This window comes from Tachypleus tridentatus, chromosome 10 (assembly GCF_004210375.1).
Source record: "Tachypleus tridentatus isolate NWPU-2018 chromosome 10, ASM421037v1, whole genome shotgun sequence".
NCBI lineage: Eukaryota > Metazoa > Arthropoda > Merostomata > Xiphosura > Limulidae > Tachypleus > Tachypleus tridentatus.
This window is the reverse complement of record NC_134834.1, coordinates 146,900,902-146,921,699: the sequence shown is the minus strand read 5'-3', so window position 1 is coordinate 146,921,699 and position 20,798 is coordinate 146,900,902. Positions and strand designations below refer to the sequence as shown.

Sequence of the window (20,798 nt, the reverse complement as noted above, 5' to 3'; positions counted from 1 at the left end):
CAACAATTTACATTATTAAAAGATATACTAAGATTTTTTTAGCATCTCTATGTGAATTATTTTAAACTAAAAACATCATTTGTTGGCCAACACCAATGAAAATGTCTTACATTTAATATAAGCTAACTGCCTACTCTGAACAATTTGTATCTGGTTCTATAGTTTGATACTGAAAGCATTCATTAGAACTTGACTGTGATTTTACTGTCTTCAAGCTGATTTTATTCACTCTGATTCATCCTCAGGTTCACTATGATTAGGGCATTCAGTCAACATCTGCCTAATTTTCTCACCTTCACTGTTGCCATCTGTCTTCAGTTTAATAAAAAAACAAAACATGAACCTGCCCAGATAAAAACCTAACACTCAGAAAACTTTTACTGAGGCAAATACTGTTTCATGTTTGGCACATATGAGCTTGAAAACGTATTGGATTGTAAATGATAAGTAATAGATAATCTGGTGAAGCATACCTTGGTTTAGTACTGTGGGGTGTTTTGTTCCCTAAGTCAGAAGAAACTGTGTTCTTCTCAGCATAGCTGGAGAAGAAATTGGAGAAACTAGGTGTGTACTCTGTCAGCAGTTTTAGAAAGCTACCAGGAAAAGCAATAACCTCAAATGTTTCCATCTGTTTGTGAGATTGTTCACAAACTTTAGGATTTTAAACAAAAAACAACCCAGGTGTGAATGAATATAGGGCTAAGAATAGCATTAAAAATAATACATTTATATATTAGTTGTTTATATTTGTTCATAAAAGTTTTTTGTTTTTGTAACAGGTGTTTCAGTTATATATTTATATATTTATCTTTCTTAAACTACAAACAGTATAGATGCCATTGGTAGAAAGTTTCCTATCCTAAGTTTCATGACACATTTTTTCTTTCAGAGCTATTGACGAAGATATATCGTATACTGTGGGTGATGATATAATAAACACATCAAACAAAAGTACAAAATTGTTTTCCAAAATGAAAGGTACTGTATACAAGTAAAATTGATTTGTTTTTTGTGTGAAAGACAAAGTTTCCTGAAATGAATAACATATGTCTGAGATCCAAATATTAAAACGATTTTTTTATATATATACCTGTTTGAGAGTTTCGTACTAAGTTTCACGTAGGGGCTATCTCAGTTTTAAACTGAAAATCTAGATGGAACATAGCAAGTTGATAGAATCTACCTCTAATTCTTGAGCTATGCTAGTCGAATATTTGGGTTTGACAATGACTTGCAGAACACACTTGCTGTCCCAGAGTATGGATCATGATATTGTGTCAACAGGACTTAAATACTGGGACCTCAGATTTTCAGTCCAGACATGGTATAGCTACTGGAACACACCTTGCATAATGCAGAAAGGAACACTGAGTTTAATTTAAAGACATAAAGATATTCCAAATAAATTATCATTCTAAGAAGTACTTTTATTTATATTATTATTTAACAGATATGTGGGAAGTGTATGTTGCCTCGGTGCATAAATGAAATTCAGTTATTCTGAATTCTGTGTTCTTTTGCTTTCTTCTAACATCTATACAATAATGCAACTTTCTGTCACCTAATGAATAGTTAGTGCTTTCTATCCTGAATGCAGTGTAAATTGTGTTGGACCTTTGGTACTGTTTTAGTTGGTTTTGTTTGGGAGGGGGGACTAAGGTTAATCAGGGGACTAAGGTTAATCAGAACACAATAATTGCTTCTCCTCTATGCAATTTGCTTTCTTGTTGAGATTTAACAATCTTCTTTCTCGTATGGACATATCATACTGTTAATGTGTTTCGAATCTTTTGCTGCACATGTGCTACTTAGTCAGTCTGTATGTGTATGTTGTATTACACAAGCTATTACACATAACAACCTTCTTTTCTGTGGCTCCATATCAATTTATATGCCTTACCTTCACATACAGTGCATCCCAGTGGAATTTTAAAGTTGTCTTGTGGTTATATGAGTAGCAGATAACTTGGCAAAATCATTAAGCACATCTTCAGCAGGACAACATGCTTTCACAGAAGTTTATGGACAAATTCAGGGGTCTTTCTGACATTTACCTCTATTTCTGCCTTTAACCAACTTGAAATAAAAATATGACAATGGTTCTGTTACTTGTTTAAAAGGTTTTCCTAACTATAATTTCAAGAGAAAACAAAGAAGTGAAGTCAGATATCCCATTGAATTATCTCAGGTAAGTTTTAAATATTAGATGCTTGTTTTGTGTGCAGTGCATGTACTTATATCAAAATGAATAAATTTTGTAACTGAGAGTAATAGCCTTAAAAATGTTATACAATTAATTTTTGAGTGTTACAAAACAAAGGATTCTATTTTGAAACCATGTACAACCTGTCTTAATGGCTTTGAAACTGTGTAGAGAAAGCTTCAATACTAATGAAGAACAGTTCTTTGTGGGGAATCAATACTGCTGCTATAGTGAAAGAATACAAATGAAGCAACATATTATACAAAATCATATTTGCATTAGGACTACTATTAGTTTAGGGCACCTTATATGAATTTGAAAATTAAACTTGCATATTCCTTGAAGATGAAATAAACAAACTAACAACTGCAATATGATGATCACAAGGAATTTGAAAAATTTACCCACATAACGAAGAAAGCTTAAAAAACAGTTCTACGTTAAAATGTCAAAATCTTTAAATGATATTTAAAGTCTTTCCATTTTACTTTTATTGTAGGCTTCAGAAGAACTAAAGTTCATCTTAGTGGTGAGTATGATCTGTGAATAAATGGTAGTTTCTGTTTTAGGATCATAGTGGTATTAGAATGTTGAATTAATCCTTGTATTTACTTTTAGTCAGAGAGAAACTGTACAGTTTTTATCCTTATAATTAGAGAGAAACAAAGTAACTCATAGGTTTGTTTACTTGTATAGAACTATGTAACTTAAGATTATTGTTCACAGAGAATGAAGATTACTAGTAGATGTGTTTACTTATAGTTAAGATGTGGATAACTTGGTCTACAGGGTTTTCTAAAATTATCTTAAAATCAATCTAATAATTAGGTAACTAAAAAAATACAACAATGTAATTTTCGATAACTAAACAAAACAGATTGAAATGAGCATCACTTGACCCAGCTAACGATCACATAGCAGACTAAATAATCTCAGTTTTACACTGAGAATAAGATCCATACATTATTGGCCTCCTCACTTGCAAAACCAGAATTTCTAATCATAAAATGTTAGTCTATTATAAAATGGTCATAAGAGAAGTATTTTAAAGTTAACTAAAGGAAAGGTATAATGATGAAACTGAGATTCTATAGAATCACCAAGTTTTTGATAGACAATGTTGGAAAGCCAGTAATGTGGGGATTTTATTCACCATATAAAATTGAGATGGTTTAGTCTGCTGTGTGAGCATTAGCTGATCAAGTGATATATACACTTCCATCCCTGTCTTATTTGTTTAGTAGCAAGCCTTAAATAGCTTATCATTTGGTGATAAATTTTTTCCCAATACTTGAAGCCAAAGAACTTGTTAAAGTAGCCCATTTACAAAGAAATAATAAAACTCTTAGGTATATTTATGTAAAGAAATGTATTTTTTGTTATAGGGTAACTTCCTCAACAAAAACAAACCAAGAATAAATCAAAGTGCATCACCCAAAAAAATTTTTTAAATGCATAAAAATGTTTGTATTCAGAGGGATTTAAATATAAATCTTTCCTTTTGTTGGTTTTTCTTTCTTGTTTGTTTATTAAAATATAAGTATAAACCATTTTAATAAACTTGAAAAAATTTAAATTATTGAACTTAATTTTTATGTTTACTTTGACACTTTTTGTGTTAATGAAATGAATTTTTTTTAGTGTTGTACGTTTTATTTTTCTGTTGCAATTAATGTGTTTTATATGTTTCTGTTTTTTCATTTATGTTTCCACTGTTTTGCTTTAAAGCCACAAGAAATTTTCAAGTCCTGTTAACAGGTGAGTTGGGAAATTACACCTGAGTTTCTGGTTCAATGCACGTTTTTTGTTGTTTTTTTTGTATGCTGTGCTGAGCTTTTCTTGGTCTTTTCATCCCACCAAACATGCTTGCCCTTTAAGCCATTGAGGTGTTATAAAGTGATGATAAATCCCACTATTCATTGATAAAAGCATAGCCCAAGAGTTTATAAAAGATGGTGGTGACTAGTTGTCTTCCCACTAGTCTTTCACTGCTAAATTAGGAATGGCTAGTGCAGATAACCTTAGTTTATCTTTGCACAAACTTCAAAACTATAACCTTTTTTTTGGTCCAAAATATCATAATATTTTACAATAAATTGGGTGTGAAATGTTTTAGTTTAAAATTGACTCAAATATTGAGCAGTTTCAAAATGTTCAAGAGAGATAAATTTGTCAAAGTTATAATTTAATACCTCTTTTCTGATGTACAAACAATTATATCATATGATGTGGTCCCCTGGTGGGACATCTACAAGTCTTTTGGTTTACAATTGTAAAATCATAGAAACAGCAGATAGCCCAATGTAGTTTGTCTATAAGAAAGGAAAAAAAGGATATGATACATAACACATAAGCTATCAAAGCATGATTGTTAACCAGTAGTTCATGTTGTAATGTTTCCTTACAGTATGACTGATAATACTTTGAATTATACATTTCTTAAATGGCTGTTTACATATTTTACAGCAGGAAGAATGTTACTGGATACTATACATATAGAAAATTATTAAGTCTTATTATTATGTAGTTTTGTTGTTTCGTTGATTTTTAACACAGTTGTGTAACCATAGTAATTTTCCTCTATTTATCGCAAGTCTTACTGAAGGGGGGGACTTGTGTTTCAGTTGTGGTTTTTTGTATTTGAATACACACTATTTATAAAGTCAGTGCTGTGTATTTAAAGTAATTAAAACAGGTAAGTGACCTACCTTGATTATTCACATGTGAGGTTATGTATGCAGAGTTTTGAATGAAGCTGATTGTCACACAGGGTGCTTCAGTGACTGTGAAGTTAAACCTATTTCACAACATGTGATACCCACCCTCTTGTACAAAATATACTGAGTTAAGTGACCTACCTTGATTATTCACATGTGAGGTTATGTATGCAGAGTTTTGAATGAAGCTGATTGCCACACAAGGTGCCTCAGTGACTGTGAAGTTAAACCTATTTCACAACATGTGATACCCACCCTCTTGTACAAAATATACTGAGTTAAGTGACCTCATTTAAAAAAAAAAAGAAGAGACAAATCAGTTGACTTTGCTAGAAATAACCACCAGATCTTACGATGCTTTCAAAACCTGGTTATTCGGGGCAAGTGTTAGAACTCGTCAGTGTAACAGTACTAGTACCCTGTGTCTATAAACAAATGTAGAAATTAACATAAACACTGCTGTCTGAGATGAGGCATTGAGAGATGACAGATCCATTCCTCAAATATCTTTGCAATACATGGTACGATCTACACTTACCCAGTTCCTAACATTGTTCATATGCAAGTTTATAAAGCTTACTAAGTGTGTACACGTATTACTCTTTTAATTATATATATATATATAGATTGTCTGACTCTTTTGGCATGTTTCAGTGTGTTCCTACACTTTGTATGAATTACAGTAGCCTCTCTTCATTAAGATCTTTGCATGCAGGGAAAAGTAGTTATTACCATGACATAGTGCAATTTTTATTCTTAAATTTTCAGCATAAGAAATATTTAGTGTTATATTTTTGCTTTTTTTAAGTCATAAAATTATGTACAAAATTCTCTAAAGAATAAAACTTGTCTTCTGGAGTGAGTGAATGATGTTTTGATATGGTACCAATACAGATACCTAGTGTATGTAGTCTTGATTTTTTAGGTTTAATCAGTTATTAGAGCATTTTAGTCAACATTAAAGTGCATTATGTACAATTTATTTAATTGTTTGTAGAATTAATTCTTTTAAGGTTTTGACAAACATGTTTGTTTTGTGATATATTCAATGATTATCACTTGCTACTGGTCTGGATATTTTTGCACAAAGATTTTTATTTAAATTAGTTCACTAGAAATCTACAGCTAACATTCCTCTAGGAATATAATTTTGTATTTTGAATATTGTATCCTTCCAACTTCTAAGAAATTTTATTCTAAGTTCATGAATTGTATAACAGAGAGTTGAGTATGTTATATTAATATTATTTTGGAGTGTCAACATGTTACAGTCCATGTTGCCACATTCTGAGTCATGATCTACTTGCAGCATAGCTTCCATTGCAGATTGCTCCAAAATAAGGCTGAAATATTTAAAACACACTTACTCCTTCCTGCAGGATTTCCTTAATAAGCATAGTGTATGAGGACACTGGTTTCAAAGTGCCCATTTCACCAACCTAGTCACACAGAAATCTAAAGGCACCGTGTATTGACAATTTAACAGTTGTCTAAGTACAGAGTAACTTTAAATAACCATTTCATTCTTCAAGTACTTGAAGTGTGCAATGATTTAACAGGAGGTATGGCTGGAAACTTTTACCTTGGTAAACTCTTATCCTTTTGACCTCATTTCCAGATAGATATCCTTCATGAATATGTTGCATACTGTTGCCTTGAATATATGGATGGCTTATGCCACTGAAATTTGTTATTTATGTTCATTGATTCTCACCTACTGCAAAAAAAGGTTATGTCCATTATGCAGAATACGTATGCTAATATGGTACTCTCTTCCTCACAAGATTAGTTATTGTTCATTACTGCCCTCTATATTCAAACTTTTCTATTATGCATGTGACATGCCTTCTGCATCTCCCCTCTTGGAATCAAATGTCTCCAATGTGTCTTTTATACAAATTATCATGTGTGACTTCTCTACCAATAGGAGCATAGTATACTTACTTACATGATACATTTGACTCTCTCTGTGCATCTCTACAAGACTATCACTTCTTATTTGGCAATACTTGCATTCAGATGGCTTTCTTCTTTCATCTTGATTAGTATCTGAATTTGAATTAGTTCTTAAAGTGGTTTACTTTACCATACCCAGTTTTTTGGGTTTTTTTTAAAGCATTCAGGTTCAATTACCCTTATTATAGGTGCATTTACTTTTTACTTCAAATGCTTTTGTTGACTGATAAAATATGTATTGCAAAGTTAAGGTCACCAAATTGAGTGTCTCACATTCGACAGGTACTTTACCATGGACTTCAGTTAATGGCAGCCAGTTGGTAGCTTTGGCTGTGTTTATTCACAGGTAGATGGAACATTGTATGGGTCAACCTATATCAACAGACATTCTCTCATCTCCTCCTTAACCTGTGGAACCTGGGAAGACTGACAAGGACTTTGGTTCCATCTCCTGAATTTGTAGTGCCTTCCTATGCCATTCCTGATGATTCTATTCAGCCTTACTTTTTTTTTTTTCATTTTATTTCTCAGAAATGTGATCTTTTATCCCTTGCTTCTATATCTTATGACCCACATCCTTCATTACTGCATGAATATACTTCCCAACCCTATTTGGTTCCCCTGACATTCAAGTTTATAATAAATAATTTGCCTCTCAGTTGAGCAATGATGCTCATTTACTTCATCCCTCACAAGCTTTGGATTAATCTGCCCTCACATATCACAGGGCTGACTGTACATATCTTGACCAAAAACTGTTGGGTTCTGTTTTACCCATTTTGGGGAAAGGCCCCAAATCTATCATTTGTATCATACAAGCTCAATTTCCCACCTACATCTTATCCTCATGACTCTTTTTACAGTACTTTTCCACATTTCACCTCCTTTCTCCACATCTTCATAGAAATCCTGTGAGATATTCTGGAGACATCCTCTTCCTTCTTACCTTCATGTTGGATCATTTTTCCTCTTCAGTTTTAGCTTTACAAATGTAGTAGTTTATCTGTTGTTTGGGCCTTTTAAGTTGTGATTCTGTTTTATCTAGAACCTCTTACCTACTCCTTATATTCAGGATCTGCTTATGGCTCTGTTTTTAAGATGTTTCATTATTGACATGGTCCTAGAGTCATTGGAGTTTTTGAGTGACATTTGTTCAGCATCAATCTACCCTTTCCCATCTGATAGCTTGTTTTTCTCAATTAGAAGCAAGTGTGATGCCAATTCTAGTTTTTCATCCTTCCCGTTTCCAAACTTTACCTATCATCACTTCTTGCAGTGCTATAACTCATTATTTTTCTCAATGATGCACAATACTCCTCCAGCAGTTCCTGGTGTGAACTTCTAGCCTTTGTTCATCAGTGGCATTCTTTCATCACCAATTTTTCAGTTCTTGATAAGTATATGAATGATAAAGGCTGGCTTTAAGACTTTTTTAAAATTATTTTAATTTAGTTTAAAGAATGGGAACAGTAGATCCAATGTTGTCCCAAAACATTATGTTCTTCAGATTTTTTTAGAGGGCCTTGAAATTCCATTTCATGCCTCAGGTACCTATTTCCTTCCCTTCTCCTCTGGCTGACATAACTTGCCAGTGTCTATCAGAAGTAATATTGAACCTGTTCCACATGATTCACCAGGGTCTTACTCCTGTCTCATTGATGTTATCAAAAAGACTGAGGATGGGAGGTCTGTCATCAGTCTGTCCCATCTCAATCAGTTTGTTCATCTCCCATGTTTTACTGTGGATTCCTACCTTATTCTAATGGTTCCTCATTTGGCATTTTCTCTTGCACTATGGATGACCAAGGTAGATGTTTTCAATGCTTATTTGCATATTTCCATTCTCAGAACATTCTTATTCTTATCTTTAGTTTATCCATCAAGGGATGATGCACCAATATTGCATCCTACCTTTAGGGCTGGCTTCTGCTCCATATGTTTTTATCAGATGGTGAGAGCTTTTGTTCTTCATTCTTAGGTTCTGGGGCTACATTTCCATTTTTACATGAATGACTGGCTACTTCTGGCCCATTATGAACAGAAATTGGTCAGTCATACTTGTCAGCTCCATCTCAAAGCTGCTTGAGCAGGCTGGTAGATCAAACTGGATCTTGTGCATTTGGGTGTCTTTTATAAACACTTACCTCAATCTGGCCCAGCCTTCTCCTCCCTAACTTCATTCTATGGAATTATCAGTTTGCCACACCCTGTTTACTCCCTCACTTTCTGCTTGCAAGGTTTTATCACTTTTGGGGATGTAGTCTTCTATGAAACCACTAATATCCCTCAGCAATGTACAAATGTGCTCCCTTCAGTGGATTCTACACAATCAATGGAAACTTCTTTGGAATCCCTTGGATGGCTCTACAACACTTCCTCCTTCCCTTGTAGATGATATCCTTTGGTGGTTGGACAAGACTCGCACATAGGCAGATGTCCCACTTCCTCATCCTCGTCCAGAGCATTCTCATTAGAGGCTTCTGGTTGTTGGTCTGTGAATGAATGGTCTTTACATATCAATATCTTAGAGCTCCTAGCCATTCATTGGGTTTTAGATCACTTTCTACCCATTGCTAGATATTGGCTGGTAATTACCCAGTGAGAGATCAATGATGGTGGTTTATATTAATCACCAAGATGGCAGAGTTAAGATCCCTCTGTTTTCATACATTGGATCTCTCACAAATTTGTATATGTTTATTTTCCTATCCAGTTGTTTCATTGGGTAGTTTCCTTTATCCATGTTAGATTTTTCTGATCACTTTATACTAGCCAGCTCACCCATTACAGTACAATTACTCCCTTCTGTTACATTTCCTCTATTACCCTACCTCCTTCGTCAGCCTCATTCACCATTTCTGTATTCCACACTACACATCCTCCATCTTCAGCCCTGGCATTTGTCTAGTCCTTGGTGAGGAGATGTGGTTTTTCCCACTGTGTAGCTTTTCATTTGGCTGAATCCATCAGTCCTTCCTCCATGAGCATATCAGCAAAAGTGGAAGATCTTTCACACATTGGCCCAGGCTTGGAGATGACCTCCTGCTTGTCCTACTGTTGCTGGTGTTTGAGTTTCTCATGTGGCTTTTCACTTTAAAGTCTTTGGTTTCCTTCAATTCAGATTATTGGGCAGTTTCTCATTAACTGCAGGGAATTTCTCTCACCAATCCTTACCATGCTAATCCTTTCCTTTGGGATTCATCAACCTCCACTTACATATTGGGATATTAATGTGGTCCTCCATTCCCTTACTTTACCTTTGTTTGAATCTATTTCCTTGTGTTTTTGTCCTGTGAGTGTCAGTGGGCTGGTTTTGGATTTTAATTGAACTAATCAACACAAGTCCTCACATAGGTTTTGGATTGTCTATCTTCCTCCCTTGATTTCCTCCTTCTGTATTGTGGGTCACAGCAGGAATGCATGAGATTGTTCTGGTTCTATCCCTTAGCTCTCCTTCATTCTCTCTTATTGCATGGATGTTATTGCCCTTTGGATGGTCCCGACTTGTTTTACAGTTACAGGCATTAATTGTATTCAACAGACTTCCTTCTCTACCAGATATAAAATTCTTGGATTTATAATTCAGAGCTAATCTTGTATAGTACCCAGGAATTGGAGTGGTTTTCAATTCCCCAGTTCTTGAGTTTGACATGAGGATGATATGATCCTCATTCTACCTTCCTGCAGATATCAGGACCCTGTAAGGATGTTTTGGATGTAATTAACTCACCAAGTACAGTCTGCCAAACCCTAGCCACTCTACACCATGGAACACATTCTCATTTTACTTACTGTAGGATTGAGTTACTATATCTTTCTTTGGTTAGGTTCATTTTCCTATCACATTCTCTCTCATTCAGATGTGATCCTCTCCTTTCCTGCCAATATCATACACATTCCACAAGTGAGCAAAAGTGGTGTAATTCTCTTCTTCAGATCTTTGTATCTGACTCTCTCATCTACAAATGTATCCTTCAAACACTTTTAGAGGGGGGATTAATATCTGTTCTTCCCACTAAGCCCCTCTTCCTAATAAATGTAGGATTCTAGCTAATCTTGTGATAGGAGGGAAGTACCATGTCAGAAGTTATAATTTTTCCATAGTGAAAAAACATTTCTCATCGGTAATTCCCTCCACTCACATTCCCTACCCTTTCTTTCCAGTCACTTCCAGTGCTTCCATTGTCTGCCAAACTTTGAAGTGACAGTTTGGTACAGATGCATAGAGGGAGTCAAGTGTCATATAGAGTGTGCTGTGCTGTTATTGATAAAGAAGTGACACATGATGATTTGCATTAAAGATGCATTGTAATCATTTGATTTTAATAGGGGATGCAGAAGGCTTGTGGCATGTATAAAAAAGTTTGCATATAGAGGGCAGCAATGAACAAGAATAGCTAATCTTGTGGGAGGAGCAAATACCTAGCAGAAATACATTCTCAGTATAGGAAATGTATAACTTTTTATATCAGTTAAGTAATACAAGAAAATAAAATATATCTTTTAAAATGTGAAAGAAGAAAAACGATATCAACTGACGGTCATTTTACTTTATTTTAATAAAGATCAAGAAGACTGGCACATATCCAGAAGTATTCAGTGGAGCCTTATCCACTTACACCTTCCACATACCTAATTCTCTGTTTATAATTTTAGCAATGGCCATAAAGAGGTTGAAACATCTATCCTATAGTTTATTTTTTTTGTATCTAAAAATAATTTTATCTGAGTCTATCAAACTGTACAAGTTATATAGCTTTATTTGTAAATTTATGTCAATAAAATAGAGTAAACACAAATGACTTTTATTTATTTCTTTATATACAATAGAAATCGACCAGGAGGATACTGAAAGCCAGCCTGTAAAGGAGAAAAGTCAGTCAGTCTCATCACTGTTGAAGTTAACCAGAACAGGAGATAATCCTTCTAATGTTTTACACAGGGCACTCCAAGATAATTCATACAATAAGGTAACATGAAAAACATTTATTTGGTACACCCAGGTTTGTAATGTCTATCATTAGCTAACAAACATATTTATTACACGTGTTTCAGTCCTGTGAAGAAATGTTTGTAAAAATAAATTATTGCATAATCAATTTATAAAGTCTTGGATTACTCACATTTATAAGTATTAACCAGCCTTTCTTGGAAGTAATTTTGATTTTTAATTCTCTCAAAGTCTAGAAGAAACTGTTGGAAACAACTGGAAGTACTCAGAAACTGTCATTTTTCCTACCATGCTATGGAACCACGTTAAGTCTAGCATTAGTAGAGTTTAAATTTTGAGCCTATTGGCTGCAAATTGCTTTTCTAAGAACTATTATTACATTTGTAAGAGATGTTTGTTTTCTGAATTTCGCACAAAGCTACACAACGGCTATCAGTGCTAACCATTCCTAATTTAGCAGCGTAAGACTAGAGGAAAGGCAGATAGTTTTCACCACCCATTGCCAACTCTTTCACCAAGAAATAATGGGATTGACCATCACATTATAACACTCTGATGGTTGAAAGGGCAAGCATATTTGGTGTGATGGGGATTCAAATCTGCAACCCTCAGATTATGAGTCAAGCGCTCTAACCACCTGGCCATGCTGGACCTGTAAGTGATGATTAATTTATATAACTGAAGAATGAATTCAATTTAAGGAAAATAGGCTTAGTCCCCCTACTTTCTCTCAAAACCCTAATATTATTTCTTATGATATTATTTCTCTGTAGTAGCTAAAAGATATGATATAAGACAGTTTAAAGAAAATGTTTCTCATTTGTAACATAATGAGATTTATCTGGAATAAATTTGATTCTTGTGTAATCATTCCAGATTTTGTTGGTTGAAGTATTTTTTTCTCTGATGTTTAGTATAAAAGACAAAATTGCACTTGAAAGCAATGGTTCATGCGATGGTTTTATTTTGCCAGAAAAATAATTCTCATATTCAGTTTTCATTAAAATTTGTTTTAAATATAATTTGTATCAGAGTTTATCTGTATTCAGTTGACCTTGAACGACTAGTAGATTGTTGCAGTATGAACCTTTACCCACCATAAGTCAAAAGAATGTACCAAAAATGAAGAATGGATAACTAATAATTTAAAAAGTACAGTTATCCATAAGGGTATTGAGCAAGTAAATTAACGTAATATGCTCATATTTAGGTTTTACATTTATAATAATTTCCTTGTTTCTCGAGTATAACAATGTCTTGATATTTATGCTGGAAATGGCTTGTGGTTTGTCACTGTGTTTTGTAATTTTATGTACAGTAGAGTAGAATGAATGTCCAAATGTTGCTGATTGCTAAGCCTTGGTCTCTATCAGAAGTTGGTTGGTGTATTTGGATTTAGAGTAATTTCTTAATATTTTCTGATTTCCTAATCTTGAGCTGTAGCCAGGACTTTACAGTTTTTCATGTTGTTACTCTAGCACCAATTCCATATCCTTAGTTTTTGTCTTATATTCTTATTTCTTCTTTGTATGTGTCACTGCAAAGGGAAGAAACCTAAAACATAAGATTTCTGGTCTATTAACTTGCTAGACAGCTCTTCTACTTTCATTAACATTTTCAAGATTTTTTTTGAACTCAAATTAACCTTGCCCACTGAATATATTGTGAAATTTTATGGATGTAACTTAATTATGAAGGCAGTTGCAATATAATTTTGATTTTTGTTGATCTTGATGTTTTAAGTTGAAACGTTTTTGTCTTTGAGATTAAAATGAAATTAAGAAAACTTTTCAATCACATGGTCTTGTTTAAGACCTTTTGTTATTATCTCATTGTTCAAGTTAAAATGGAAATAATGTTGGGAGGATAACAATTGGATCAGAAGGTCTTGTTTAAGACCTTTTGTTATTATCTCATTGTCCAAGTTTAGATTCAGGAACTACCCAGTGTGGAAAACAAGATAAGCACAGTCTCCTTTGGTTACTGTAAAGGTCTATTCTGGATTGGCACAGGCAACTATGCAACTTGAAACCTTATTGGATATCATTACCTATAATGAAATGATGCATCGTGCTTCTCCATGCAGCTTATAGTTCTCTCAGAAAACAACATATAAATACCAACATATATAATACTGGTCTATTTATTTTTGGTATTTAGCAGAAACCTCTCGACAGTGTTGTATAAAATATGGAGTCTAGCTAAAACATTGTTATAAACACTTTTCATTAAAACTGATGCTGGATCACAAACTCTGTAAGAGATTAAAATCAAATATCACTTGTTACATTTTTGGAAAAATGTTAGAACTCATAGATATATATCACTGTAATGACATATCATTATGAAAAAAATATACCTAAAATGTCTTAAAATGGCTTTGTAATTCAACAAATGATGCTCAGTAGTTATTTTATTTTCTTAAATTAAAATGCAAAGACATTTTTCTGCACACACTGTTTAAGGGCTTAATTAATTCGAGCTGTCATCTCCAGTGCTGGAATCTTCATGAGACACAATTTGGTTACAGTAGCTTAAACAGTGTGTAAAGACATATGTGAATTTTACTTTATTTATAAATAAATTTGATGTGTTTTCAATTTTGTGCAAAGCTACACGAAGACTATCTGCACTAGCTGTCCCTGATTTAGCAGTGTAAGGCTAGAAGGAAGGTGATTAGTCTTTACCACCCACTGCCAACTCTTGGGCTACTCTTTTACCAACAAATAATAGGATTAACTGTCATCTTATTATGACCCCACAGTTTAAAGGGTGAGCACGTTTAGTGTGACAGAATTCAAACATGCCATCCTCAGTTTACAAATCGACCGCCCTAACCACCTGGCTACTTTATTGATAACTTATACAACTTTTTGATGTTTAAACATTCATATAAAGCTCATCCAATGAGAAGGGCCCTCCAGTGACATGGTATGTCTGCAGACTTACAAAGCACAGATATCTCTTTGTGTAGCTTTAACTTTGTGCTTAATAACAAATTTCCCAATGAAAAGATTTACTTTCTTTGTTCTGCACATTTTCATTTCTGGATAAAACAACAACAATGAAATATTTGTGTATTCTTCTAGTTTCGTACACCTGTACATAAGTATTACTATGTTGTTTCTTTTTCCTACAGTACCATCAGAAGTATAATCGAGATCTCATTGAAGATGATAAACAGGAGTTGGCATCTCATATGCATGCAAGGAGAATGCGAACTAATCGACTCACTCTTTCTGCCATTAGCAGGGAAATAAATGCTAAAACTTTGTCATTCAACGACGATTATAACCATAATACAAGTGAACAAGATACTGCATGTTGTAGCAACCTTGAACAACGACCTTACACTGCTCCAAGATTGTTTACAGGGAATCTGTTGTATGACAGCGCTACAAACATATTTCTAAAGCGAACACAAAAACAACAGTCAATTACGAGTGGTAGGTTGAATTCTGACCATGTAAAATCTGTATCAGTTGGTCTCTCATCACCAGAGACAGGTGACGACAATACACAGTTTGAAAAATATGAGGGACCTGCAGACATTGTAAATGAATCCCTGCAGGTGGGAAGTTTAGAGAGCATCAGAGAAGAATTAGAGAATCAAGATGCAGCAGTTTGGATTACAAGGACCACATCAGCAAAAGAGTCCATTTAGTGACCCCTGTCTCTCCAGCAAAAACCGAAGAATAACCCTCTTGATGTAGAAATAAATTACTCAATAACAGCATTAAATAATCTGTTGACCAAACAACCATTTAATTTCTTTTTGCTTGGCTTTCATACAAATAAAACTGTTATTAATTTTAAGTTTTACTAGAAGCCCATTTCAAAGTTTTAATAATGTGTGGGTAAAAATTCCACAAAACATGTAAACTTCTCACATAAGTTTTATTTCCTTAGTTGTTATTTTTAAATTTAACTTCCTCATTGTTTTCTTTTTACTTGTGTTGAAAAGTGAAAATTATTCTTTATGTTAAATCACTTTTAAAGGTTATATTTCAGTGGATAATATTTATAGACTAAAAATATCTGATACCCATGTGTTAAAAACGAAATAGATCATCAGAGTAGAGGTACTGACAGGTGGATGAACAGAGAGCTGCTTCACTGGCTCACTGTCCTGTGTTTTTTGGAAACAGATCACAGTTCGTGAACTGCTTCACTGGCCCGCTGTCCTGTGTTACTGGGAAATCGATCACAGGTCGTGAGCTACTTCACTGGCCCGCTGTCCTGTGTTACTGGGAAACTGATCACAGGTCGTGAGCTACTTCACTGGCCTGCTGTCATGTGTTACTTGGAAACAGATCACAGGTCGTGAGCTGCTTCACTGGCCCGCTGTCCTGTGTTACTTGGAAACAGATCACAGGTCATGAGCTGCTTCACTGGCCCGCTGTCCTGTTTTACTTGGAAACAGATCACAGGTCATGAGCTGCTTCACTGGCCTGCTGTCCTGTGTTACTGGGAAACAGATCGCAGGTTGTGAACTGCTTCACTGGCCTGCTGTCCTGTGTTACTGGGAAACCAATCACAGGTTGTGAGCTACTTCACTGGCCTACTGTCCTATGTTATTTCGAAACAGATCGCAGGTCATGAGCTGCTTCTATGGCCCACTGTCCTGTTACTTGGAAACAGATCACAGGTTGTGAAGAAAATTGCTTCTCATGTTTAAGCTGTTTATCTGTATTTGCAAAATAAAAGGATGTTTGTAGCGCCATTGAATAGAATGTCAAACAAAGACATTTTTGAGCTTTGAAATATGAACCGTAATGCTAGACTAACTGCCTTGTGCTTTGGTGTCAAGGTAGACAATGTTATAATATGAAACTGTATTTTCTTGTATAACATGAGCTATATTATTTCTATAAATCCCAGGTAAAAGAAATTAGGTAGTATTTAAAGAATGTTGTATAGAAACATAGAATTATTTAGGAATACAATCATAGAGATTGCAAAATTCTTTTGCAGGAGAAAATGGAATTATCAGATAGGTTATCTTTTGTGAGTATCCACTATAGAAAGTAAGGATGAATACTTATTTATTTATTGGGCTATTGAAAGTTGCTATAAATTAAGGTTATTCATTACTTCAAGTATCTTTGAAACTAATTAAATAATATTAGCAAGTAGAAATTTCAGATAAACTATTTAGCAAGTTTTTCAGAAGTTTAACCATTAATGAAATGAGTAAATTTTGTAATAAATGGTTACAGTTGGTTAAAAGTATTAAGAAAAAAAAGGATTATTTTGGTTGTATTGAAAGACAATTTGAACAGACTGTAAATAAAGCTTCCATTACATTTTGTTTCAGTTATTAATACATTTATTTTACATATTAAAGAGGAATCAGGAGTTTGAACAATATGTTTATTACCAGAAAATAAAAATTTTACCTGCTTCTCCTGATCATAGTGTTTAAAATATTTTAGTTGAAGTACCTATTTATTATGTTTATTACTGTAAAATTTGTCTTATTTCTAGCCTTGCTATAATTCTTATTATGCTGTTGGTGTACAGTTTCAATACTTGTTGAATATAAAATATTTAGACCTTGCAGTTATCTTCTGATGGAGACTTAGATTTACTAGTTTCAAAAATAAAATTAAAATACAAGATTAGTGATGAGAACATTAAATAAATGTATTGATAGTACAAGATTAGTGATGAGGACATAAAATACATGTATTGATAGTACAAGATTAGTGATGAGGACATAAAATACATGTATTGATAGTACAAGATTAGTGATGAGGACATTAAATAAATGTATTGATTGTACAAGATTAGTGATGAAGACATTAAATAAATGTATTGATTGTACAAGATTAGTGGTGAGGATATTAAATAAAAAACATTTGATCAATTTAAGAGTATATGAGAAATTCTTTCCATTGCACATTTTAAAATCTATGAGAGGTAAATGAAATGTTTCTTCATAAAATATTACATGTAAAAACAAATACAGCAGTACTATGAAAGAGTAAACACTGGTAAATGAATAACATTCATATCAACTTCTGCCTGGTATGCGTTACCAAAAATATTTTTTTTTATAAAGTCCCATAGTTATATTAACTATGTCAGTGAAAATTGCACATCATATACATAGTGAAGGGTAACTACCTGTTTCTACTAACTTACACAAACCTTTTCACCATCCCTTCCATATGGGTATGAGCCACACCCTGGGTCAGAAACTTAGCCACTGTAGTATAGGTTTACAACCTTAACTTGAACCAAGGTTTAACACAAGTTTGTGAGTGCTCATATTTATAATATTTCTGATATCTTAACTCCTCTCACTGAATAGCTTTTCCCAACTTCAACTGGCCTCTGTATGTACACGTTTTAGCTCTCCCTCCTACCTTTATATAAGGCAGAGATGCAACAGAATTAACAATGAAGTTGACTCCCTTTATGCAACTTAACACAAAATCACTTCACACTTGGCACTCATGGTGTTGAGACCTGAAGTTCACTGGAACTTAGTTTTTATTCAGTGTTTGAGATGCTCGTGTTTTGAAACTTTAGTCACTACATTTCAGTATTACATGTCTTTTATGTCAATACATGATCCTTTTAAGCCCCATGTTTGGATTTTTCTACTTCCAGTCTTTGTTGAAATAGATTCTGAGTTTCACATTACAGATACTACCACTGCTGTTCCTCCTGCAGTTAATCTGATAAAAAAAAAAGGAACAATTTGACTATCATGTCTTGGATCAACAATTCTCAGCAGGAAATGTTACAATCCTGGCTCACTGCAAGTTGACTGCCTTTATGCAGGCTTCTGATTTGCCTGTAATTTCAATTCTCATACCTTGTTCAAGGGTATCTGAGCATGCGGATGTGGATTTTGGCAGCCTGTTTCTTCCCTGTATCTGTGCCAAATGACCATGTGGCAGTTCCCTGGTTTCTTTCTCCTTTCCTGGAGGTAATAAACCTGACGATGACCAAAGAAGATTGAAACATTGTTCACTCCTCTACTAGTGCATTCTCTACCCATACCAGCTGTATTTAAATAAATAATTTTCTCTTCAAGGGGTTTTTCACATCATTATTGATTAATAAACCAAGTATTTTACATTGTGTATGTCTTTCCTCCTCCTTTGAGTGAGACACCTTCAGGGTGATAGCTTGTTCTTCCTCATATGTCAGATAATGGGGTACATGCAGATAGGTAGGTTTGTGGACCAATAACATTTTGTGGCCAGTATGCCTCGAACACCACATCATATGGCTCTGTATAGGTCTGCATTTACCTTTCTTGGACTCCCAATAGTTGGATTTTCCTATGTCTCTGTGAAGTTGGATCCAAATACTTCACTAATGTTTTCTCAGTCTCTTTATTCCTATATCTGTGTGACGTTATCATCCTTTCGGTCATGTACTTTCTTTATTGGCTTCCCATTTGTCTCAACCACCACCTGTACCTGTTCCCATGTCCCATCCCCATTCTTCCTCTTTTACCAGTGAATACTACGTGGATCTCTGGAGCTAACCACCAGCTTGCTTGTCAACAATTTCAACACCCACAGCAATCCCAGTGACACTGCATTTATGTCTACCTTCCTACCATTGTCCAAATGTCAGTTTCTGGGAAATACTGGTATTAGCTGTATTGGTCCAGCTCACATGATGCATGTTTTTAGAATGGAAGATCTTCCCTTCTAGTTCCCCATTTCAAGGTGAATGGTAGAAGACCCTTTTCCTGTCATGAGTCAAATATTCCTATCATAGTTCTATTGGTGATGGTCCACTGCACCCTAGCCACCCTACAGCATGGATTCCTCCTACTTTTCTGCCCTTATTTCAATACATTTTCCAGGGTGAAGAGTATACCTGGCTCATAAGTGGTGCTATCTTTCACGGTTGTGTCTTACATACATTTTATTTCACTTGCCTCATGGGCTTCCTTTGGGCTCTTTCTAAGGGGATTAATTTAGGTAATATTATACTGATCCCTTCATCAGGTCATTATAGGTTTCTAGCTATTCTTTGAGCAGAGACAAGATATACTAAGAATGTGTTTTTGATAGATTCTTATCTTTGTTCAAACTTCCTCCCCACTTCCAGTGTCTTTTCCTTTTCTGTTCTTCAATCTCAAAATAATTTTGGGCTAAGCTGCATAGAGAGAGTCAACAGTGCTGAGAGTTTTGTCACATTCATTTGATGGAGGGTTGCCATGTGCTCATTTGTATGCTCTCATGCAGCTGTCTCATGTAAAAACATGTTAAGTCAGAACATCAAGGTTAGTGGCAAGGGAAGATTTGCTTATATATAAAGGGCAGTAGAAGTTGGAAAATCTGTTTGTGAGAGGAGGTACGAATCTAGTGGTAAAACATTTTCAGCATAGGTAAATATTAGCATTGTTCAGAAGGGAGCTCAGGAATTAAATTAATTAAATACAGAACACTTGCATGGAAAGTTGTTTTCTACATCTGCCATAACATACCTACATAATTGTATTTTTTTCCAGTTACAAAAAAGAATAAAGTCCAACACCTTCCAACAGTCTCTTCCTTATTGTAAGGCTTTCTTGGGACCAAACCCTTAAATTAGCATTAAATTGCTCAGTTTAAGTTTGAACAAACATAATCTTCGTTTCCATTTCACCTGCCACAATACTTGCACATGGAAATTATGCACAAAACTGAAAATATACAGAGAACTAACAAATCATAAAACTGAACAGAACAGCATAATTATTTAAACATTAACATATCCCAATCCAACTTGACTCACAAGATTAAACCAACCACAGAATAATAAGACTGAAATTTACATAAGCATAAAGTGATTGTTTATTGATGCGAAAACATCAGATGCTCATTTCTACTGGTGAAGAAGTTTCTGAAGGTGTACTGGAAGAATGGACATTATTATTATAAAGGCACAGTAATAATTATCTTTGGTTTCATCTTCAGGTTTTTACATTTAATGTAATAAAATACTGTTTTCTGGT

At 34.3% G+C, this 20,798-nt stretch overlaps 1 protein-coding gene across 1 annotated transcript in view; it reads left to right on the top strand.

Moving 5' to 3' along the window:
* LOC143230561 (Na(+)/H(+) exchanger protein 7-like) overlaps positions 1-17,607 on the top strand; it is a 94,774-nt gene extending 77,167 nt beyond the window's left edge. The window contains exons 22-26 of the mRNA XM_076464329.1: positions 890-978; positions 2,703-2,732; positions 3,932-3,961; positions 11,707-11,846; positions 14,967-17,607. Of these exons, the coding sequence (XP_076320444.1) occupies positions 890-978; positions 2,703-2,732; positions 3,932-3,961; positions 11,707-11,846; positions 14,967-15,491 (814 nt within the window). The 3' untranslated portion in view covers positions 15,492-17,607. The remainder of the gene's footprint in view (positions 1-889; positions 979-2,702; positions 2,733-3,931; positions 3,962-11,706; positions 11,847-14,966) is intronic.
* Positions 17,608-20,798: the final 3,191 nt, after the last annotated feature.